Source organism: Monodelphis domestica, chromosome 2 (assembly GCF_027887165.1).
Source record: "Monodelphis domestica isolate mMonDom1 chromosome 2, mMonDom1.pri, whole genome shotgun sequence".
NCBI classification, from domain to species: domain Eukaryota; kingdom Metazoa; phylum Chordata; class Mammalia; order Didelphimorphia; family Didelphidae; genus Monodelphis; species Monodelphis domestica.
In genome coordinates, this window is record NC_077228.1 from 122683019 (window position 1) to 122702958 (window position 19940).

At 35.5% G+C, this 19940-nt stretch overlaps 1 protein-coding gene across 1 annotated transcript in view; it reads left to right on the forward strand.

Annotated features, from left to right (window-relative positions):
• Positions 1-1029: 1029 nt before the first annotated feature.
• Positions 1030-19940, forward strand: part of KCNK2 (potassium two pore domain channel subfamily K member 2) — a 291522-nt gene continuing 272611 nt past the window's right edge. Inside the window, exon 1 of the mRNA XM_007481391.3 lies at positions 1030-1973. Coding sequence (XP_007481453.1) covers positions 1940-1973 — 34 coding nt within the window. The 5' untranslated portion in view covers positions 1030-1939. The remainder of the gene's footprint in view (positions 1974-19940) is intronic.

Consider the following 19940-nt stretch of genomic DNA (forward strand, 5'->3'; position numbering starts at 1 on the left):
CAATGACTAATCCTAAAGAGTTTTCATTCCTAACTTCAAGATTCTAGGACTACTTCCATGACCGAGTTGCTTTATGGTTTAAAGTTATGGTAATTTGAGGATATCATGCCTCCATTTACCAGTATTGGGGACAAAATTTTCATTTGAGGACACCGTGCCTCCATTTACCAATATTGGGGACAAAATTTTCATTTGAGGACACCGTGCCTCTATTTACCAATATTGGGGATAAAATTTTCAATGCCGTTTTTAATAAGTGCTTTGCAGTGGAGTGTTTGCAAGGACCCCAAGAAACTATCTGATTGATCTTAACCTATTCTTTTGCCTTTGGCTGATGAGCTAAGAACATGGCATGGTATCAATAAGACCAGGGTCAGGGGTTCAGTCCTCTCTCTGGTCCAGTTAGCTTTGGTCTTTTCCACAAACACAGGCCTACCTCCTTAATATTACCCAGCTGCCTCATAAACTTATGCAGCTGGTCACAAGGGGGACCAGACAAGAGGGTGTAAATGGTTCATTGAAAACTTTTTCCCACTTCTGGAAAAAAAAAAACAGAGCTAAATACTCGTGCCCTATTGGAGGTGGGTCAGTAGTCATTTTTGTATGTATCATTTATGTGATTTGAAGCACAAGTGCTGTTTTGGTTAGGTAGAAGGGTCACATTACTTGGATGCTGGCATTTTAATGTACATTATCACATTTATTGTCCTATCAAAACCAGATGTTTAAAATTAGGGCTAGAAATTCCATAACACAGATTGTATTACCTCTGGGTCACCCTACCACCTAACACACACTGCTCAGCTGTATTTTGTTATGGCTTTAATAAGAGCAATAACGCGTTTCCACAAGTTTTAGACTGGTATTAGATGACATGTGGGCTAATTTTGGTGGGTTGAGCATACCAGTAGGGGGTTATGCAAACCAGAGCAATTTGCTTTCCAAACAATGGGAGAACATGTGAAGAGTCAAAGCTAATAATCACAGCATGGTGTTTTCTCTTTCTCCCTTCTTTCTCCTAATCAGTCTCTCAAAAGCCCCCAAAACTTTCAGCAATGAAATCTACCTCTGATGAATAATTTTCTCAATCCAGTCAAGCCTATTGGATTTTGGGTCTCATTTTTCTTTTTCACAGTGCGTCAACATTGACAGAATTAAAATAAGGAGCCTAACTAAATTGATAGTTTTTATGAATTGGAAAAAATGCTGTAATCAATGCAAAATTAGATAAGGTAAGGAAAAAGAAATAAAAGCCTGTGTGGACTCAAGCCAAGAATTCATCTGTTTGCATTAATAGGTTCCAGCAATGGTACTACAGGCACGGAAAGCCTGTTCGCCACTGCACTTAGCAAGCACACAAGCTTAAAAATAAACTTTGACAACGTAGATCTCTTTGTCCTTTCAAGAATGGAAAACATTATGTACTTCAAAGCATACTAAGACTGACTCTAAAATATACTTGGGATATTAATCCTCTAGCAATTGGGAGAGTCATTCTATGGCATACAGTACATGGATGCTTTGTGTGTGTAAATAGTACATGAGTCCTGGAGATCTAGTGAGAATAAATGGCACTAATGATTTTGATCTGCTCATTCATAGTAAGGAAGAAGCATCTGTCTTTTAAAGTCCTCTGGAACAGTTGGGTTGCAGTTCTTCATCATCCCTAATCAGGGAATATATTCCTGAGCCAAATTGCTAAGACAGTGAGTATTTTGGTAGCATAGTTCACTAGCATTCAGCAACACAGTTCACTTTTGAGTCTTTTGGACAGGAACTACATCTATGGGAGCAGTGTTCATGAAAGAAAGAAAACAGTATGGGACGATGGCTTGGTAGTAGAAGTGACCTTGTTCAAAGAATTACAGAGAAGAAACCTTCAAGGAAGAATAATATCAAAGATCAAAAGCATGATGACTCCTGATGAAAACATCACCAAATGATGAACCCACGAGCTAAAAAGACCTTCTTCTGTAAGTATCTTTTGCAATATTTCAAGTACCTTATTTTATGGCAAAGCAAGCTCTTTTGGAAATTTATTTCCAAAATTTCTGGATCATGCTGAATCTACTTGCAAATAGAATTTTATGGAAAGTGTCTTTATTGCAATGTAATCTGTGATTAAAATAACTGTCACTCTAAAATACAGGGGTTTGTTTCTTTGTTCTTGTAAGGTTTAAATAACTTATACATTGATACAGGTATGTTTGATTCTATAATATGTAGTTTCTATCAGACTTGTACTGAATGTAGAAAGAATAAGATTATTTTATGCACATCTATTACTTTCAGGGTATCTGTGGTATAATGATTTATGCTATATCCACCTTGTGTTCCCGGTGTGGCCAGGAACTCTTGCATAAAAGAATGTATTTCTTTGTTCAAATAAGAGCTCGTGCTTTATTTAGAATTTATAGAGAAAGAATTTTATCATCAAATTTCAGACTCATTAGTATGATTGGGATAAGATGACTTAAAGCATTGGAAATGTACTAGAGAAGATGCAAGAATTTCCACTCATGGGCAATAATTAAGACCAATTCTCTCCCCACCACCCCCCAGGATCACAATGGATTTGTTAGTTGTTTTTTTTTTTTAATGGAGGGCATTTAGTTGTTCTTTATCTTTATTTTTCAATAAATGAATTAGAGGAAGTAAAACTCTTTGCCTGCCTTTCCCAAGGTCTCAGGCATACTGAGGGATTAATCAAGTGGTTTTAGTATTGTTATTTGAGCTGTTCAGGAGCATAGCTCTTATGAAAATATAAAATGCAGTAGAATCTATTTATGACACCAGTTTTAGGTGACAGAATGGACATCTCTTTCCTAATACCTATATTAAGAGCTAATGCTGTTATACTAATATAGTTCACATTTTCACATTCCTTTTTGGAGAAGGGAATGAAAGACCTAGGGCACAATTGAGCTGCATAATAATGAGATTTTACTAGATTGTTCACTTTGAATCTTCCTTTAACAACGGCAAATTATCTGATGGTTTTTCATGTGGAAGATGTAAAACTTAGCATTCATTCAGTGGTGATGGTTTTCCAAGGACCTCACTGACATTAAAACATTAAGTACCATGTCCAGGAGAGTAACCATGTACTCTCCAATGTCTGGCACGAACAGGTTACTTTGGGACAAATGACTAGGCAAACAATTTATCAGGTTCAGGGGATTATTATAATTTGGAGGTTTTGCTAGCTCTGCATAACAATGAAGAAGTTTGGTTTGAAGTATAAGGGGACTGGAGAACCAGCAATAAGACAATTGGGGAAAGGGTTTATGGTGTCAAATTGAATGTGTGTCCAAATAGAGGAGCAGCAGGGAAATAAAAGAAAAATGTTTTAGAGGGCAAAGTAGAGCAGTGGAGAACTACACAGGTAATATGTTTATGTAAGATGAAACTCTGCATTTAGGTAACCTTAAATGGAGCTGTGTCCAAACAAACTATTTTTTAAAGATCTCAACATGGTCATATTGCTTCTAAATAGGATTAATCTTAAGAAGGACTTCATAGGCACTGTTAGAAGGACCAGTTTTGTATCAGTGGTATCAAAACTAACCTGTTGTATTTGGTGAACATTTTCTAACATTAAAGTGAATCATCTTAAGTAATTCCATAAATTTGCCTTTTTCCCACTTGGGAATGCCATTGATTTACCTTGGTTTCTCCTTCTCTACTTATTTCTGCTTGAAAATTAGACTTTCACTGGGATCATATTGAGCTTCCTGTAGAGATGAGGTAGTGAAATACTGACCCTTGTGCTAATGATATCAGAGATGAAAGGAATATCTTCTCTGTTATAGGATGCATATCTTCATTTTCAAGCCAATTCTAGAGAAGACATCTAAGGTTCATAGCACTCATTAAAAAAGAGGACAGAGGTTTGAATTGAAGATGAGCTCATACCTATCATGCAGCATGAGAATTTGGATTTTTAGAGGATTTGATCAAAAAAGAACAATAGATTTATTTGTGCTCAGTAGATTCAACATTGAGAATATTTCTTTGTACTTAAAAAATGTTATTTATATTTATTATACAATATAAATCATTAAATTGCATTATTGATGAAATCCTATACTTGGATCTGTGCTGTTATTTAAAGTTTTCTAAATGTTGCCACTACACTAGGTAATGAATAAGCTGTAGAGACATCATATTTTCTATATAGTGGGCTAAAATATAAAAGAATTAGGAAATAAAGAATTCACCTGTATGGGAAAGAATGAGCAAGATTATAAGGTGACATAATCTTAGAAACTATAAAGATTACAGGATAAATTGGTATCTGAATTCATATTTTATTACAGCCAATTAATCTATTGCTTTAAAGATGATCTTTTTTTATGATACCTTATATGGTTTGTTCAACTGGATCCAACATGCTGAATCCAATTTAGGCACTAAAATAGCTCAGAAAAGTGGATTGGCATTCTTAATCCAACTTCTTTCCCCATGTTATTGGTAAAACTTGTCTGGCTGTATTAGGTAACTTAGTAGGACTTAAGATCTCTTGGACGAAACAAAACTGGGGGAGAGGATTTGTGACTGAAACATTTCACATTTATCCTTTTTGCAGCATTCCTTGTGCCTACTTGTCGATATTGTAGAAGTCAAAGCTATGTGAGGAGCATGGATTTATGGTGGGCTTATTCATGTCTCAGAGCTCCTTTGTATAGAACAAAACATACTGGATTGCTCCATAAATCTTCAGCCTTGACCTGAAACCCTATTACTTAAAATTACTTAGCTATTTGGTGTACAACACAGGGACAGAAATTAAAGTACAGCATCCTTTTGTTGGACTGAATATTTCAGTCATGGGGTTTATTGTGCCGGCAGGTAGAGTGTCTACAGAAGGTTAACACAGTTACCAGAAACAATCACTTTAGTGGGAGAAGCACTTCCCTGGAAAATGAAGCAAGTGACAGACAACAAGTGCTTTTGTTGACTGAATTTTCTGTGTGGTGAAAAGAACAGTTGCCAAGGGAAAGGGTACTTGTAGGAGAGGAGGGAAACATTTCCTTTTTAAGGAAAATTGCAAAGAGAATTCACTTAATGTTGACCAGAATAGGGGACCAATCCCTCCCCTACCCTTTCGTGACTTCAGAGCATTGAAAATCTGGACACCATACAATGCACAGGTATAAGTATAATAATTACTCAGCCAGTCTCCAGAAAAAGCTGCTTCCAAATAATTCTGATTATCAATTATTGGGATCAGGGTTATATTAAATAGTGACAAAGAACTGGATGGTTGATGTTGGTGCTCTGGCTGCACATTCACTTAGTTCTAACAGATCTGGCATAAACATGCTGTTCACAGTCATAATAAAAATAATAATAGCTAACATTTTATTTAGTGATTCATAGTGATAAGAGGTAATACAGTTATCTCATTTCATCCTCACAACAATCCTGGAGGTAAGTAGGTACTATTAATATCTCCATTTTACAGATGAGGAAACTGAGACTGAGATTTTCAATAATTTCCTCAAGGTTACATAGCTAGTATCTGAGGGATGATTTGAATGGAGAACTTTCTGACCCCAAGATCTTCAATGTTAATTGAAATTGTACTTCTTAGCAGAAAGTTTAGCACTCAGTTTGCATAATGAATAATATTACTTATGCAATCTCATATGATTATACAATATCCATGTGACATATTCCATGTGCCTTCTCTTCCTTAATGCCTCCTTTCTTAGTAATCTTCTATGATTCTTGTTCCTGTTTATCAAACACAAGGCTAAAAAGACTGATAGTCTGGTGTCTTGAGGTCTGAGGGCTCTCCCCAAGTTTCCCTTACCCCACCATGAGTTTGCCTTAAAAAGTTGATATATGGTCACCTCATATGATGCTTCTTGCCCCAGGCACCTTTGCACTACTTGGCTCTGGTTCCAGAATTGCTAGCTAGGATTCTGAGTTCCCCATGCAATCTCATGTGTGAGCTGGTATAATTCTCTAAGATCTCTTCTTATAGGGTGTGGAACTCAGTCAGTCTGTGTTTCAGGGGAAGAAAAATTTTAGGTCAAGAAGTTGTTTGATTGCTGGGAGATGGGAAGTATAACAGGGGCAAAACTTGGTCTTTTGACACTAAGAAGGAACCATTCTGTGGTCATGTCTGCACATAGACTACTAAACCAGATCATGGTTCATACATGGCTGAAGCTTTTCCTGTAATTGTCATGGAGGGCAGGATCAAATTAGGGAATTCTGTCACACTGAAAAGTCATAATAAGAATGGCTTTGTGGCCTAACGTTCTTTACTCTGTGTAAATTTATTTTTATTGTTAACACTTTGTTTTTTATGCCTTTTGATTTTTCATACAGCTTATTTTTAATATAAGGGCAGGTAGATGGTAAAGTAGATAGAAGACTGTGTTCAAATCCAGCTTCAGATACTTAATAGTTGTGTGACCCACGGCAAGTCACTTAATCCTGTTTGCCTCAGTTTCTTTGTCTGTTAAATGAGTTAGCAAAGGACATGGCAAACCACTCTGGTATCTTTGCAAAAAACCAACCAAACAAAAAACCCAACAACTTCAAATAGATTCATGAAGTCAGACAGACCTGAAACCATTAAACAACATAATATTTCTCTCTCTGTGTGTCTCTCTCCGTGTCTCTGTGTCTTTCTTTCTATGTCTCTCCCTCAGTCTCTGTCTCTGTCTCTGTCTCTCTTTCTGTCTCTGTCTCTCTCTCTGTCTCTGTGTGTCTCTCTCTGTCTTTCTCTCTGTTTCTGTCTCTGTCTCTCTTTGTCTCTGTCTCTGTCTCTTTCTGTCTCTCTCTCTCTCTCTTTTCTCATTCTTTTTTAGCAGGTAGGTGGCACCCTAGTGTACAGAAGACTGGGCCTGAATCAGGAAGACTTGAGTTTTGAGTTCAAATATGATCTCAGAAACTTAATAACTGTGAATCTCTGGCAATCTCTCATGTAACCTCTGTCTGCCTCAGTTTACTTAGCTATAAAGTGAGGCTAATCATAGCAGTTATTTCCCCGTATTATGGTGAGGATAAAACACAGTAATATTTATAGATATTTATGAAGTGCTTGGAATTAGCAAAGTGCTAGAGAAATACATGACTCGAAAGTTATGAGAGAGATTTTTATGTTAAATTTTTGGAACTCATTAATTTACACTAAACACGTTGTATGAGTCCCATACTAAGGATTCTGTCCTTAAATCACTTGATGATCCACTTTCCTCACATTTTATTTGCTAACTCTTATATTATTTTTCAATCATTCTTTAGGGCAAAACTTGGTCATTACAGTAATATTGAGTAAAATTTTATTTTATTGTTCTTGACAGTTTTGTACCTTGTTATCCTGATTCTACTTATTTTTCCCGCACTGATTCATATAAATCTTCTAATGGTTCTCTGAATTCTTCATATTTTTTATTTTTTCAGGGAAGTTGTATATTATTATATTAATGAATCAGAACTTGTATAGTTATTCCCTAATTGATGAGAACTTGCTTTGTTTCAAGTCCTTTATTAACACAAAAGGGCTGCAATAAGCAGTTTAATCTACATGGGACATTTCTGTCTGACCTCTTTGGGAGTATTGGCTGAAACTGAGTCAAAGGATATGAAATTTTAGCCCCTTTTTGAACATTAATTCCAAGCTGTTTTCTAGAATTGTTGGAAAAGAACACCAACAAAATATTGGTCTCCTGTATGAAATAAAGTCTCTAAGTGATTTTAATTTGCATTTCTTTTAGTAATTCCTTGGAGCAATTTTTATATGTGTTTTCAGTTTAGTTATTGAGAATTATATATATCTTTTGACAATTTATCCACTGGAATGACTCTGTTAAGAAAATTTTAATTAATAATTCCATATACATATCCTGGCTATCAAGTAAGATAACAGTTTTAAAGTATGTAGCTCAGTGCTGGCACATGAAAGGCGTTCATTCCCTTCTCTTTCCTTGTCATATCCTTATTAGAAATATTTGATGCAAATATTTTTGGCATTTGATGGTTTCTCTAATTCTAGTTACATTGATCATATTCATGAAAAACATTTTCAGTTTCATGTATATAAAATGTTTTAATTATGTCTTTTATTATCTTCTCTATCCCAAATTTAATTAGAAATTTCTCCCTATACATAGCTATGAAAAGCACCTGCTCTTGCTCCATTCTTTTTAATGGTATGACCTTTTATATTTAGGTCCCATATTTAGCTTGAGCTTATTGTAGTATGTGGTATAAAATGTCTGTAGGAGGGTAGTTAGGGCACTTCTATTTTATAGATAAGGAAACAAGAAAAGAAGACTAAGAGACCATCTGAGAGTCAGGAAGACATAATGGATAAAAGAATGAACTTGAAGTCAGGAAAACCTGAGTTTAAATCCTTCCTTGGTAGTTTACTAGTTATGAGATAGTCAGTAGGCCATTGAATTTCTACCATTCTGTTTTCTCTTCTATAAAATGGAAATAATACCATCTTCAAGGGCTTGCGAGATTGGATCTGTAAAACCCTTTGCAAAGCTAAAAGTGCTAGGGAAATACATGACTTGAAAGTTATGAGAGAGATTTTTATGCTAATTTCTTGGAACAACTCATTAATTTACACTAAACTCCTTGAATGAGTCCCATACTAAGGATTCTGTCCCTAAATCACTTGATGATCCACTTTCCTCACATTTTATTTGCTACCTCTTAAAATGAATAACTACCTATTATTCTATGCACAAAGGCATAATTAACTCTAACTTGCACCTTCATCTGAATAGTTTTTGTTGCCCTTGAATCCCTGTTGCTTTGTCTACTTGCGATAGGGTAAATAACTACCAGGCTTCTCTTCGTTCTCCCATCCTCACCTCAACAAATCTTTACCAAAAACCTGAAGGACATAAGAATTGAGTATAAAAGTTCAATACCACAGAAAATTATTCTTCAGATTTGTATGTGTAAAATGCAACCTTTGCTCCCAAAAGGCACCGTAGGTAGAGGATGAGATTCAGAGTTAAATCAGCTTATTCTTCAACCTCATTCCAAAGACAGGTTGTCTTTATGGGTGTCAATAATGAGATGCAAGAAAGAAAGCTATGTGATTGACACTAGTGTTAGATCTCTAATCTCAAAGGACCGACTGTTTTCATTTTTCATACAACTGTACCCCCTTTCCTTTGAATTTTCACAGCATGCCTCCAAGAACCTCATCACTAGGAATCTCATTTTCTTGCAAGATTGAATCATCCTTGGAACTGCACACCTGATTAATTTCTCTGACTGGAGGGTGGAACAAAGAGATCCTTCTAAAATTTCCATTTAAGAAGGGCACTCAGGCTACCCATCTCTTCATTTGCTAGCCAGCTGAACTCCTTTCAATTTCTCCATCATCGTCCCAGAGCAATGATACCTCGCCCTCCTCAACTTCCTTTTTTGTTTATTTTTTCCCAATAGATTCTAAACTCTCCGAAGGGCAGGGACTATTTTTCTTTTTCTACATTTCTGTGTCTAGTACTTAGCCCAGTGCCTTGTATGTAGTAGGTGCTTAATGTTTATCGGCTGTACCCTGAATTCTTACTACCTTTGTTACTGGGAAATAAAAAAAGAGTGTAGGGTCAGAGGCTCAGAATAAAAACATGAAGGTTAACGGGATGATGTTACAAAGTATTAAATATGATGATGTCAAGGTGAATTTTTTTCCATTTAGACTATTTATGCTTTTAAAAGTAGAGAAGAGAGGTCAAGGTGCATAGAAGAAATATGGGTAAAATCAATGACACTAGCTTTTCTTACTTGTGGTTTTCAATAAGTCTGAGGAATACAACTACCACCACCAAAAAACCTTGCTCCTTTTTGCCTCATGTGTTAATATTTCTTTATTGTTGATGATGGTTGGGGGAGGGAAGGAAATCAGGCATTCTTACTTTCACAGGGTGAAATTTCTTCTGTTCTTAAACAGCAGATTTAATGTTTCTTACCTTGGTATGAGATCCTTCCTTCTCTACATTCTCATCAGGAACAAATGTAGAGGATAATGGTCAAGGCAAAAGCTTCTTTCTTCCTTCGTTAAATCTTATCTTGAAGCTATGAAAATGGATTTGGAGAAAAGCATTTTTCAGAAGCTATTAAAATGATAATAGCTGGCATTTATATGTCATCTTAAATTTTCTAAAAACTCTTTATAAGCTATCTCATTTGAGCCTAACAACTATCATCCATATTTTATAAATAAGAAAACAGACCCAAAGAGGTTAAATAGGGCCACATAGCTACTAAGTCTAAGGTAGGATTGGAAAACACATCTCCTTGATTTTATATCTAGTATTCAAAGCACTGTACCATTTAGCTACTTGAATTATTTCAATTTTCTAATATGGTTATATATCATTGCTATCAGATTACTGTTATTGGAATGGTAAATCTTATTTAACACTTTTTATCATGCACCAACCAATTTCCCTTTGGGAGATCATTTGCTAAGCAGAGAGAAAAATTCCTCAACTATACAGACGGTGTTTGTTACCTTGGTAGCTTCTAAAAAGGGTCAGAGAGTAGCATAATTTCCCTATTGAAGTTTGTCATGAAGCTGTCAATCAACAGATGGCAATGAAATCTGGCTATAATTAGAAGTTATTGCTCGAAATATCTTATACATTGAGATATCTTTATGCTTGTTCCTAAATTCTCCTTTTGGAAAGAAGCTGGTTTAACAAAAGAGGAACATTTTCTTTGGGGCCATATTACATATAATTTTTCCAGTGTCACCAATGGCTTTAGATCCTTTTTAAGAATGACTATTTTTGATCTTGAGTGAGAAAGGCACCCTGGACATAACAGGGTGATGGAGTAAGTACATATGGACTTCTTTATTATTGAAATGAGAAGATGTGGTAAGCCACAGAGTAATAGGAAGACAGATTTCCTCTCTGGCATTCCTCCATTGCAAGATTTATCTTTTCCTTTTCGATAGCTTGGCGAAAGTTGAAGGAGGGACACTGTGAAACAAACACATTTGAAGCTGCTGTTAGCAGACTGGTGCATCCCATACTACTTGGCAATTAAAAGGATAATAGAATAACCACGGAAGAGAGTACTGTATGAATGATTTTCATATGACGTGGAAAAGATGAGCATTAAAAAAAAGTAAAATATATATCATTCTATTAGAATCATCCATTCTGCTTTTGTTGATATGAAGTGAACATAAATGGAAAAAAACCCAGGGAAAAAGTGGAGATTGTATTTTTTGTGTCATTTTTTGCCAGAAACTCTTTTTCAAGACTCTCCACATGTGTTGAGGGTAAGGAAAATTAGTTTTAACTGATGCAGAGAGAAAATAATCACTAACCATGCTATAATGTCATTCCACACAGAGAGTGGTCAACTTAGTGTACTTTTACTGAGCAATTATTTTGATTTGTATAATAAATACAGACCAAGGGATGACACATATATTAGAAGATGTTATTAACCTTTCTGAGAAATTTGGCTCTTTTACCAACCTACTCAAAACTGGAAAAGAGGAGGTCATCTCCACCCAGGAAACCCTTCCTTCAGCAAATGGCATGTTTACATGATAGCCCATCTGCTATCTTTTCCAATAACTGATAAGCCTGTGTCCTTTGGTGTTTCCTTTTCCATCATGTTGCACACAGGGTTGAATTTTCCAGGGATGGTGGATATCTAGATTATCTTCTATAACTTTTGTCAGTCTTGGCTCTTCCTTTTCCTAACTTTTCTGGAACACTAACTTTGTTTTAAGCAATAATAAATACCATCAATCGGTCCTGGATTTTAAAAAATGAATTATCCATTGTATGTATGTCTAAAGCATATATGATATGAGTAGGAAATGTACTGGGTCAGGAGTCAGAAGACCTGGTTTCAGATTCTGGTTCTGGTATTTACTACCTGTGTGACTTTGGTCAAGTCATTCAGTTTCTCTAAGTTTTTACAAAATGAAGGACTAAATGACTGAATCTTTGAGGTTCCTTCCATTTCTAAATCTATGATCATATAACCTGACCTGTAATTATCCAAATTGGCTTGAGCAAAGTATACTCAATGTAATTAAATTTCACTGTCTTATAATGAAAATATTTAGCATTTTGGTAAATAATTTAGATATTTATAAAGTGGATTGGGATGGACTTTTACACTTTCATTTTTTCCTACTGCCTCCTGGGATATTTATGGTGTAAATTTTTGCATTTGTCCCTATTTTTGTTGTGATTTCTCAATCAGTTTTGACACTGATTTTACTTCGATAGGTTAAGAAGATATTCATACACACTAAATCCCAGGGAAGCTCACTTACTCTTTATTCTCTTTATATAATCTTCCATTACTCACCTTCATTCCTTTGCAGAGGATATATTTTTCCCATGCCAGAAATTTTCTTTCTTTGCTTCTACTTTTAAAAAATCTCTAGCTTAATTCAAAGCATAACTCAAATACTTCCTCCAAAAGGCATTTCTTGAACCAACAAAATGTTAATACTACTCACCCTCTACACATTCTCTTTCATTTATAATTTATTTTTATGTATTTATGTGTAACAACAGATGGGCATTATCCTACTGGGGCTGTAGATATGCCAAGAGACCCCATTCCTGGTTCCATATGGACCTCTGCAGTTCTGGAAGATGATGACTTTAGAGAGACCAAGCTCTTTTTCTTTGTCTCCATTTTTATAACCTCACCTCCAAGTGCCGGGGTAAATGGCTTAAAGTGTAGGGTTAGGGTTAATTTTTTTTTTCTCAAAAGAGAGTAGAAAGGTATTTCTTGTACAATACATATAGGACAGCTACTTATTTTCTCCTTGCAAAAAATACTAAAACACAAAAAAACTCAAAGTGCAATATGACAAAGATGCAAAACATGATATAGTAATCCAGCTTCTATTACACTTTCCTGTGAGGTTTAAGTTGTGAACATCAGACCATGAAACCTTTAACATGACTTCTGAATAGCCATTTCATCTTCATTTTAACTCTGTTCTGCCAGTAGTATGGGTTGAGTTCATCTTCCTGGAACTTGTTATCCTCTCTTAAAAAGATATAGTTCTAATTATTGCTAATCAGCTCTGAATGTAAAATGTAAGAACTCCCCAACTCCCAAGATAGCTAATTGGGCTTAAAAGATTTATTTGTCAAATTCACTTTTCAGGTGTCCAAATACTAAGGGAAAAAAAAACAAAGCAAAAGAGACTCCTAGGACTTTAAGATCCAGTATCAGGCTTATTTAGTCATGTGGTTGATGTCATAGCTGTCACAACTGACAGGAAAAAAAGGAAGTCCTTACCTTAAATGAGACACACACTCAACAGATGAAAATGCACCTGAGGGCAGAGTCACACTTTATAAGGTCTAGAGAGTGAATTACTTTTTCTGGTTCAATACCCTATCTTTGACATGGAACAACAGTAGGAAGGAGTGCTGGTAAATAGTGGGAATAACCCAAATCACCTCTTTCCTTTCGATGATCTAATTTTAATCTTCAATTTTTAAGCAAGGATCTATATGCTTAGGGGTTTGGACTCCAAAAGAAGACTGGGGCTTATGAGAAAGACAGAATATACTTTGACAAAAGTAGAGATGGAGAGTTTTTTCTTTTTTAAATATATTTTTAATTCTTTTGTTAAATATTTCTCAATTAAATTCAACATTTTAAAAATTCATTTAAAAATCCCCTTCCTTCTTCCCATCCCTCTCCCATGCCTTGAGAAGGCAAGAAATATGATATTGATTATACATGAAAGGTCATGTAAAACACATGACCATATTAGCCATATTAGAAAAGAAAACATACACCCCTCAAAATCCCAAGAATAATAAAAATATGAAAAAATATGTTTCAATTTTTGCCCACAGTTCATCAGTTCTTTCTCTGGAGAGGGAGAACATTTTTTATAAAGTCCTTGGGAAATGCCTTGGATCATAGTCTTGATCAGAGTAGCTAAGTCTTTAAGGATTGGTCATTGTTACAATATTATTATTACTAGGTCTAATTTTCTGTACAATTTACTTTGCATTAGTTCATATGAGGATTTTCCAGGTTTTTCTGAAACCATTCTGTTATTTCTAATAGCACAATAATATTCCATCACAATCATATACCCCAACTGGATCAGCTATTCCCTGGTGGATATCCCTGATGGATGAGTGTTTTTCTAATAGACTTAGATTGTGAAATTGCAGAGAGACAGTGTGCTATAAAATGCTTCCTTATCTTATAGTTTCTTTTAATTTGATATTAATTTTAATATTTAATCTAATAAGCTGATAGTCTAACTATATACAGACAGATGATTTTGCTCAAACTCCTACATTTGTAATGAGCTGTGTCCCATTGGTTAAAATATAGTCAAATATGTAGTGCTCCATGTCCAGTGTATTCTAATCTCTTTTAGCGGAAAATATTGCTGGTTTGTAGTCATAAAGTTCCCAAGTGTAGGCTTTTGATGTCTGTTTTATTTCTTATATTGGCACTATTTTTTAATATTTTTTGTCAACCTCTCATCACTTACATTATGTTTAAGTTCCTGGATATTAAGATATACATGGATTAGGTTGGGAGAATATTTTTCTACATCCTCTGCAATAGTTGTTGGCTTAAAAAATTGTGATTCTCACTTCTGGGTAAACATGGCAACAGTCTAGATGCACGACTCTTCCTCTCAGAACCTACCAATATAGACTACCTTAAAAGACCAAAAAAAAACAAAAATTCATATGAATGAAGGGACTCTACAGTAGGGCGTAGCATTGAAGGTTCGTGGGATTTGGGCATTGCCAAATTATAAGGGGGTGAAAAAGCTCCCACCAAAATGTGAGCTGATCTACCCTCCCCCACCCCACCTACAGAGCCAGAGTCAGAGCTAGCATGCTCCAGAATCAGTGAGTGAGCAAGGAGCACCTCTAGAGTGAGAGAGGGGCACATCTAGGTCCTTGGCAGCTGACTAAGAGCACCAAAAACCTGCCTTTGAGAGCAGCTACACATGAAACCCCAGCAGGTTGAAGATCACAGACCATGGGCACTCACGGGAAGATAGCACAGAGAAGGGCAGGTAAACAGCAGAAGCTGCAGAGATTTGAGAGCTTGCCTCAGGCAAAATCCTTGCTCCTTAACTCCATACACAGAGAGCCTGCCTATCTCACTCAGATTTCTGACTAAAAAGGGAAGGAAAAACCTCCAAAGTGATGGCAAATAGTGCCCAGGTACAACAACCTCCCTCTGGCAAGAAAAACAAGAAGAAGGGGCTGGCCCTGGAAATTTTTACAGAGTAAAGACACAGGCTATAGAGGAAATAGAAGAGGAAATTCAAATAAATGCACCAAAACCTTCCCCCCCCCAAATGGAAATTGTCCACAAGCTCCTGAAGAATTTAAATTGGAGCTTATCAAAAAAAATTGGAAGCCTTCTGTCAAGAAAAGTGGGAAATAGTTCAAAGAGAAAATAACAGTTTAAAGGACAAGAACTCCCAATTGGAGAAATAGCTGGAAGCCACGAGAAGCAGGTTAGACCAAACTGAAAAGGAAATTCAAAAGATTATAGCAGAAAATCAAAGATCAAAGCAGAAAACTAAAAGATTATAACAGAAAACAAGACCTTAGGAACCAGAATTGGGCAACTGGAAATCAATGATCTTGCAAAACAGCAATAATTAGTAAAGCAAAGTCAATAGACTGACAAAATAGAAGAAAACATAAAATATCTCACTGAAAAGATGACAGATCAGGAAAACAGAGCATGAAGAGACAATTTGAGAATCATTGGTTTACCTGAAGATCCAGAAATAAACAGAAATCTTGACATCATACTACAAGAAATTATCCAAGAAAACTTCCCTGGTGTTCTTGAACAAGGGGGCAAAATAGACATTGAAAGAGTTCATAGAACACCCTCTACACTAAATCCTCAAAAGATAGCTCCCAGGAATGTAATTGCCAAATTCAAGAGCTTCCAAGCTAAGGAGAAAATTCTACAAGAAGCCAAAAAGAGACAATTCAGATACCAAGGAGCACCAATCAGGATCACATAAGACCTGGCAGTGTCCACACTAAATGATCACAAGGCCTGGAACATGATATTCAGAAAGGCAAGAGAATTGGGTCTTCAACCAAGGATCACCTATGCATCAAAACTGATCCAATCATTCTGGAGGGCAATTTGGAACTATGCCCAAAGGACACTAAAAGACTGTCTGCCCTTTGATCCAGCCATAGCAATGCTGGGTTTATATCCCAAAGTGATAATACGGAAAAGTACATGTACAAGAATATTCATAGCTGCGCTCTTTGTGGAGGCAAAAAATTGGAAAATGAGGGAATGCCCTGCAATTGGGGAATGACTGAACAAATTGTGGTATATGTTGGTGATGGAATACTATTGTGCTCAAAGGAATAATGAATTGGAGAAATTCCATGTGACTAGGAACAACCTCCAGGAAGTGATGCGGAATAAGAGGAGCAGAACCAGGAGAACATTATATATAGAGACTGATACACTGCGGTACAATCGAATGTAATGGAATCCTCCATTGGTGGCAATCAGTGATCCTGAACAATTTAGAAGGATCTATGAGAAAGAACACTATCCACATTTAGAGGAAAAACTGTGGGAGTACAAACACCGAAGAAAAACAACTGCTTAACTACATGAGTCGAGGGGGATATGATTGGGGATGTAGACCCTAAATGAACATCCTAGTGCAAACATCAACAACATGGAAATAGGTTCTGATCATGGTCACATGTAATACCCAGTGGAATTGAGCATCAGCTATGGGAAGGGTTAGGGGAGGGGAAGGAGGAATAGAATATGGTTTTTGTAACCAAGGAATAATGTTTGAAATTGACCAAATTAAAAAATTGTGATTCTCTTGAAGTTGGCCATTTTGCAACAGAAGTAGTAAAAATTAAATAAATATTTTCATAGAGATATATTATTTCATCAGTATGGGGAACTTCCATTCTTGAGTCTCTCTCCACCAATGAAAATTGGTTTACAGATGAGGCAAATATAGGTACTAAGATGAAAAATTACTTGCACACTAAGTCAGTATGTATCAGAGACAAACTTGAATTTAGTTACTCTTTATGTACTGCTACAAAGAGATAGAGATTGATCTTGTGATATCATTGACACCAACACAAATGAGAAAACTCTGTGACAATATAGCTTGGTAACTTTTCTGCAACTTCTAGTCTTAGTAGGTTGTCTAGAATTAGGTGATTTGCCTGAGGTCATCCATATATTCCTAGATTGTAGCAAATTCCCTATCTACTATGTCATGCTGTTTCCTTTTTATTTCTTCATGCTGATTCAAATTCATGTCTATAGATGGTCTAAAATATTGATGATGCTTAGTATTTTTTCATTTTTCTACTACTCCACAACAATAACAGAAGCCAAGGAGACGAAATGAAACTTTGTTATTATTATTTTATATATAACAATTGATAAACAATTCATCACTTAATAACAACAATCACTTGATGCTGCGGTTCTCCACACTTAAGTTGTTATTTGAATAATAGATTTAGTCTATTATTGAGACTATATTCAAATATCTGTTTCACAGAATTTGTGATCAAAGGATCATAGATTTAGAGTTGGATAGGACCCCTGAGTTCATGTACATAGTCCAACAATCTTATTTTACAAAAGCACACTTGATGCTGTATTAGTGGTTAAGTGACTTGCCCAAGGTCATCTAGCTAGTAAATGGAACAGTCAGGAATTGTAGCTAGGTTCTTTGAGTTCAAATAGCATGCACTATCAACTATAACAGCTTTGCCTTCCACAGTATCTGCCCTTATAGCTTTCAAAAAACAATCATCTTCATGTCATGGTGGGACACTAGTAGGACTCCTATGTACATTTCCTCATCTTCGATTGCTTTTTTTTAATCATAATTTTTATTTAGTTTCATATATTTCTATGTAGATGTATATATTTTTTACTTATGGTGTTACTTTCCCATTCTTTTTAAATCACCTTTATTTCTTGAGTTCATACAGTTTTATCTATAAAATGAGGTATCTATTGGTATTTTTCCATTATACTTATGATACCATATTTACTTTCTTAAACTAAAATCTCAAATTATTTTATTCATCATACTCTGAGCTATGGTATATTGATATTTGAGCACTTAAGTACTTTTCATGACCCTCTATCCATGTATTTTCTCTTGTGAATTATTAGACACCTCCTGCACCAATGGAAAAATGTCCTAACAATTCACATAGATTCGGTACCCATTTTCACCCTTTCACTCCCATGCATAAATTTTGGACCCCTTTGTTTGAAATAATTTCTCTCTAGAAGGAATTCTTTTTGCTTTTGAGTTCTTCTATCCAGGTAAAATTATCTTTTCTGACATTTAGTTCACCTATGTTGGAGCAGATAATGTCACTTGAAAAATAATTTTGAGTTGTATTTAGAGAAGTCTTTGTTAAATGCAATTTTTCTTGTTCACCAAAGAAAGCACAAATTTCATGAACATAAAAGAGCTATATCCTTTGGACAGTCATTTGTTTTCTGTGAAACTTCCATAAGCACTGAAGTTATATTTCCAATTTCCCCTTCAAAATCAGAATAGAGTTCAATTATTCACCTCTACCATGGCTAGAACAAGAGATGTGTATAGGAATCAATTAGATTCCCAAATATCACATCATTTTCCCCCACTTAGGAGGGACTGATAATGGAATCATGTCTGGATGTGTTAGAAGAGACTGCTTCTAGAATCCTGCATAAATCAGCACTCCAGCTGCCACACATTCTGCTCTACTTTTCTTCCTTTCTTCTCCACATTCTTTCTCTTTTCTTAAGAAAGACAACACATAGGGGAAATAGAAGACATGAAGCCATGGGAATTTAGTTTATCCTAGATTTAGTAGCCATAAAAATAAATGTAAATAATATAAATAAACACAAACAATATAAGTACAGGGTGTCTCAAAAGTTAGTTCAGCTTTAAGTTTTTAGTAAGAGACCACTACAGCAATATTTTTGGGGCTCTCTCTATACGTAATTGTGGGAGGTAGAATGGTAAATTGGCTAGGAAGCTAGCCTGAGAATCAGGAAAACCTGGGTTCAATTTCAGACTCTATAGATATTGTTTATGGGATCAATAATCTCTTAATGCCCTGAGATTATTTGTTAAATAAATTGCTAAGCAGTTATTTATCTGTGTTTGTTGATGGAGTTTCTTTACCAGGAGTTCCTTGTATCAATGAAATCATGAATCCAGTTGTATCTGTCTCTTTATTTTAAGACATTGTCTGAGAGCACCCTCTTTTCCCCTCCTCTTCATCTCATATTACCCAGATGTCTTGTACCATGATCTCCTTTAACCTAGAATCACAGGAATAGGTGATCCTTTTCCTTGCCAAGGCAAATCCTTCTTTATGCACAAGTGATTTAATTTCATCCTATCTCTTCCAGCACATTGCTTCTGTTGCCCTACCTGCTCTTTCACTTATCTTCAATTTGTTCTTACTGATTGGCTGCTTCCCTGTTGCTTACAAATATGCCTACATTTTCCCCAACCTTAATTTACTTTTCTAAAGTGAATGCGAAAAAGAGTATATCTTGTGAAAGCCCATTTGAATGTACATAGTCTAGTAGTTTGTATAACTTTTAGAAAATGTGGTTTTATACCTGTATCCAATCTATAAAATCATAAGTCTATGTTGAAATCAAGGAATTATAATTTAATATATATTTTAGTATGGGGGAAATAACTACTCAGTCTCACTTTCATTCACTTGATCATGTCTTTTTTGAATCCTCTTTGTACCGGATATTGTACTAGGCACTGAGGATAAAATGACAAAAATGAAATTACCCTTAGTAATAATAAAGTAATAACAACAATGACTATAATAACATTTAGACAGTGTCCAAAGATGTGCAAAGTACTTCATCAATATTATCTCATTTGATCCTCACAA